General features: G+C 57.6%; 1 protein-coding gene across 1 annotated transcript; it reads right to left on the bottom strand.

The window, feature by feature from the left end:
* Positions 1-665: 665 nt before the first annotated feature.
* Positions 666-5086, bottom strand: LOC114810185 (mas-related G-protein coupled receptor member D-like). The gene is made up of 2 exons (XM_029060798.2): positions 4976-5086; positions 666-2074 (listed from the first exon to the last, which is right to left on the bottom strand). Exon 2 carries the CDS (start codon positions 2035-2037, stop codon positions 970-972), a length of 1068 nt encoding a protein of 355 aa, XP_028916631.1. The 5' UTR covers positions 2038-2074; positions 4976-5086; the 3' UTR covers positions 666-969.

The following is a 5086-nucleotide window of genomic DNA, read 5'->3' as shown; positions in this document are numbered from 1 at the left end:
CTTATTTATTATTACTGTGTCCGTGTGAAGGTTCTGGTTAGGGCAGGTTAGTGGTTTAGGCCAGAAGCAGGGTTTGATTAGATTATAGGTGAACTTCCCTTCCAGGTATTGGATTGGGGTGGTTTCTGCATCTCCCTCATTTTAATGACCCTGTTTTTTACCCCCTGACTCAGCCTAGCACAGGGCTATCCTGGACACCTATGCTGTTTTCCCTCCCTGCCCCCATTTATTTGTGTGTTCCCACTGTTCCATGATCCAGAGAAGGAGGAGTTGGCAGACAAAGTGGCAGGAGTGAAGGAATAGATCCAGGGAGGGTTGGGAGAGGGCTGCCCCGCCCAGCCCCCCATAGTTGGGTGGAAATGAAGAGACCAAGTTCTCCAGGAGGTTAGGTCCGTCTCTTGGGTGGGAGAAGGTGGGTGGAGGTCACGTGGGTGTGTGTGAGCATGTAAACGTGCTACTGTATGGCTTTCCTCCCGGGATGGGAAGCAGCATCGTACTGTGGATAAAGCATGGGCCAGGGAGTCAGAAGGTCATGGGTTCTAATCCTCACTCTGCCCCTTGTCTGCTGTGTGACCTTGAGCAGAGCACTTTGCATCTCAGTTGCAAAATGGGGATTGAGACTGTGATCCCCACATGGGACAGGGACCGTGTCTGACTCACCGCAGAGCTTAGTACAGTTCCTGGCACGTAGTAAGTGCTTAACAAATACCACAAGTATTATTATTATTATTATTATCGCCCCACTGCCTGTGTCCCCATGTGGACCTTAGTCTCCAGCCCAGAGCCACCACCAGCCCTGCCGGGAGGAGGTAGGGGGAGAGATGGGGGGGCACTCTCTCTCCCGTCCCGTGAGTGTCCAACTCGATTTGCTCGTACCCCCCAGTGCTTAGTACAGTATCTGGCATATAGTAAGCGCTTAACAAATACCATCGTCATCATTATTAATATTAGTGGGCACAGTCTTTTCTCTCATTGGGCAGAGGGCAGAGGCTGCCCCACGGCAGCATTGCTGGGAAGGGTCTCCATCTCCCCGGGGTTCGCCAGCTGGACCCCGTTGGCCGGCATCTCCACGGTGGCCGGGGTGGACGTGCCCCCGGTCGGTCCCAGCTCCTCCTCGCTCCTGAGGGCCCTCTGGAGGATGACCCGGAAGGACTCCCGCAGCCTCTGCCTCCACACCCTCCCGACCAAGTAGTAAACCAGGGGTCGGACGCTGCTGTTCCCACAGGCCAGCACGTCCGTGACGTAGTAGAACAGCGTGGCCGGCTCCCGCTGCCAGACCAGCAGGAACCACTTGATGCCCAAGGGCAGGCCGCAGGTGAGGAACACGGGGACTAGGATCAAGATGACGATGTAGAGCTTGGCCGGGCGCCGGGCACCGCAGAGGACCTTGACGAGCAGGACGAGGCTGGACAGGAGCATCAGAGCGGACAGGAGGAAGAGCAGGGCGCCCCAGGTGAGGCTGAAGCCGAAACACGGCTTGTACGGCCTGGTCTCGTAGAAGTCGTAGCAAACGTAATCTCTGAGGAGGTGCCAAAGGAAGGTGAGCGCCCAGAAGAGGGCACAGATTGTGGCGGACAGGTGGGGCGGGCGGCGGAGGCGGTACCAGACCGGGAATAAGAGGGACAGGGAGCGCTCGGTGCTGAGGCCGGACAGAGCCCCCAGCCCCACGGTGTAGGGCAGGAAGCTGCTCTGATCGACGAACCTGTTGTCGAACAGATGGAAGCCGGACACGGGCTGACCGAAGGTGAGGCCGGTGAACACGCCCTGGCACAGGAGGAAGCCGAAGTCGGCCACGGCCAGGTTCAGGACGTAGACGGAGAAGGGGGTCCTCTGGATGCAGAGGCCGAGGTACCAGAGGACTTTGAGGTTCCCGGCCAGCCCGGCCAGGCAGATCAGCAGGGTCACCAGCTTGATGATGATTCGGAAGGTCCGCAGGTCGTACTCGCACCACGGACATTCGTCGATGATCAGGGCGGCCAGGTCCGTCCGGTTCCCGGGGCCCGGCTCCCAGCTTGGCTGCGCGGGGGGCCGGGCCATGGTGGTCACTCGGGGGTCGTGAGATGGACGCACCCTTCTGAGGAGACAAGGGCATCACGTCGTGCCTTTCGCGGGGGGTGGTGGGAGGCTCAGCCCCTCCCAGCCCCCCAAGCCAGAAGGGGTCCAAAGCTGGGGGACCCCGGGGCCAGAGGTAGGGGTGGAGAGCCAAGTGGGAGTGGGGCAGCAGGGAGTCCAGGCAAATCAACCTATCAGTGATATTTATTGAGCACTAAATGTGGGCAGACCACTGTACTAAGTGCTCAGAAGATTACCATGTAACAATATAACACAGTTGGTAGACAATTTCCCTGTCCACAACAAGTAGTACCATTAGATTCTAATCTCGGGTCCGCCACTTGTCTGCTGTGTGACCTTGGGCAAGTCACTTCACTTCCCTGGGCCTCAGTGACCTCATCTGTAAAATGAAGACTGTGAGCCCTACGTGGGACAGGGACTGTGTCCAACTTGACTATTTTGTATCTAGCCCAGGGCTTAGAACAGTGCCTGGTATGTAGTAAGTACTCAATAAATACCATAATTTATTACTAATTATTATTACACAGGTCCAAGGGGAAGGGCGACACAGAAAGGAGAGTAGTGGGGAAATTAAGGACACTCCTTTCTCTTTCCCTCCCTTTCTCCACCCCCTTTCCTCTAATAATAATAATTGTCATATTTGTTAAGCGCTTACTGTGTGCCAAGCACTGTTCTAAGCGCTGGGGTAGATACAAGATCATCAGGTTGTCCCACGTGGGGCTCACAGTCTTCATCCCTATTTTGCAGATGAGGTAACCGAGGCCCAGAGAAGTGAGGTGACTTGCCTAAGGTCACACAGTAGTCAAGTGGCGGAGCCGGGATTAGAACCCATGTCCTCTGACTCCCAAACCCGGGCTCTTGCCACTAGGCCATGCTGCTTCTCTCTTCTCCCCTTCTTCCTTCTCCCTGCCCTTCCCGCAGCTTCCCATTTTTCTCTCCATCCTTTCTCCATCTCTCCCGCCCGTAGCCGCCCTTAAAGGGGTGTGTGTTCGCCTTTATCCATTGTTCTGTGTCTGTTTCCAGAAAGGCCCAGAGAGCCAGCTCCCCGCCCCGGCTCTCTCCTCTCTGTTGTCTCCCCCATCCCCCGGAGTTAAGGTCACCGTGTTCCCAGCTGGAACAAGAGGGAGGCGGAGCAGAGGCGGTGAGAATTCCTGAGGGGAGAGGCAGGGGGGACACGGAGTGAGGCAGGGAGGACGGGAAGCATGGCTTAGTGGCCAGAGCCAGAACATGGGAGTCAGAGGTCATGGGTTCTAATCCCGAATCTGCCACTTGTCTGCTGGGTGGGCAAGTCATTTCACTGGGGGCCTCAATGACATCATCTGCAAAATGGGAATTGAGATGGTGAGCCCCATATGGGACAGCCCCATATGAGAAGCTGCGTGGCACAGTGGAAAGAGCACGGGCTTTGGAGTCAGGGCTCATGAGTTCGAATCCCAGCTCTGCCACTTGTCAGCTGGGTGACTGTGGGCAAGTCACTTAACTTCTCTGAGCCTCAGTTCCCTCATCTGTAAATGGGGATTAAGACTGTGAGCCCCACGTGGGACAACCTGATTCCCCTGTGTCTACCCCAGCGCTTAGAACAGTGCTCTGCACATAGTAAGCGCTTAACAAATACAAATACCAACAGGGACTGTGTCCGACCCGATTTGCTTGTATTCACCCCAGCGCTTGGTCCAGTGCCTTGCTCAAAGTAAGCGCTTAACAGATACCATAATAATTCAAGTTGATGCTCTTTCCATTCCGGGCGAGTTGACGGTCTTGGAGGGGGTTGGAAAGGGGGGCTGGGTGATTCGAGGGATCATCACTCAGGACCCGGACCGACTGGTGATTCGGGGCCAGGAAGAGGCACGCCGCGCAGAGATACCACCTGTCTGCTGTGTGACCTTGGACATGTCACTTAACTTATCTATAATAATTATTATTATGAGTTTTTTAAGCGCTTACTGTGTGCCAGGCACTCTACTAAGCGCTGGGGTGGATCCCAGCAAACTGGGTTGGACACAGTCCCTGTCCCACGTGGGGCTCAAAGTCTCGTTTCCCATTTAACAGATGAGGTAACTGAGGCACAGAGAAGTTAAGTGACTTGCACAAATTGACACAGCAGACAAGTTACAGAACTAGGATTAGAACCTATGACCTTCTGACGCCCAGGCCGGTGCACTAACCATTATGCCATGACGCTTCTCTATGCCTCAGTTACCTCTCCTGTAAAATGGGGATTAAGACTGTGACCCCCCACGTGGGACAACCTGATTACCTCGTATATACCTCAGTGCTTAGAACAGTGCTCGGCACATAGTAAGCGCTTAACGAACACCAACATCATTATTATTATTAATGTACGCTGGGCGGAGACGCGCGAGGAAATCCGGATCCTTCCAGACGGCCCCCCGGATCCCGCTTCCATCTCCGCTGCCACCAGGCCGCGACCCCCACCTCCTTTGCCCCCCACCCCCAACCGGGAGGTGCTTTGAGGATGGAGGAGCAGGGCCTGGAGGGGGTCCAGAGTGACTCTCCGAAAGCTGGCTTCGGCTCCCTGCCCCCGTCCACCACCCCTCCGGGACCTTCCGGGACCCAGGATGCCAACCCCTCCGCCCCTTACCCCAGTGGGGGCGGAGGGAGGGAAGTGCAGGAGCCCCTCCCCCTTGCTCCCACCCCCCCACTTCCCGATGGGGGTGCAGGGACCCCGGCGTCCGGGGGGCGACCGGGCTCGTCCCACCCTCACCTGCCCTGACCCCGCTCTGCGGGGCCGGTGAGGGGGTGCCCTCGGAGACCCCAGGGGAGGGGAAGGGGCCGCCGGCCACGACCCCGGGACCCCCCCTCCCCCCACCCGGGGAGGGCAAGCGCGATCGGGGCGGTGGAGGCCCGGGAAGCGTCCGGAGCGGGAAGCGCTGGGTCTCACCTGGCCCCGGGTCCGGGCCGCGTCCCGCTGGTCCTTGGGCAGCCCCGGAGTCCGGCCGGGGCCGGGACGTCTCCCCCAGCCTGTTTACACTGCCCCCATCACGTGGGGCCC

Source organism: Ornithorhynchus anatinus, chromosome 3, assembly GCF_004115215.2.
Source record: "Ornithorhynchus anatinus isolate Pmale09 chromosome 3, mOrnAna1.pri.v4, whole genome shotgun sequence".
Classification (NCBI taxonomy): domain Eukaryota; kingdom Metazoa; phylum Chordata; class Mammalia; order Monotremata; family Ornithorhynchidae; genus Ornithorhynchus; species Ornithorhynchus anatinus.
This window is presented reverse-complemented; position numbering and strand designations above follow the sequence as displayed.

Coding starts and splice junctions, on each gene's coding strand:
- LOC114810185 (XM_029060798.2), bottom strand. CDS start 2,037: ATGGCCCGGCCCCCCGCGCAGCCAAGCTGGGAGCCGGGCCCCGGGAAC.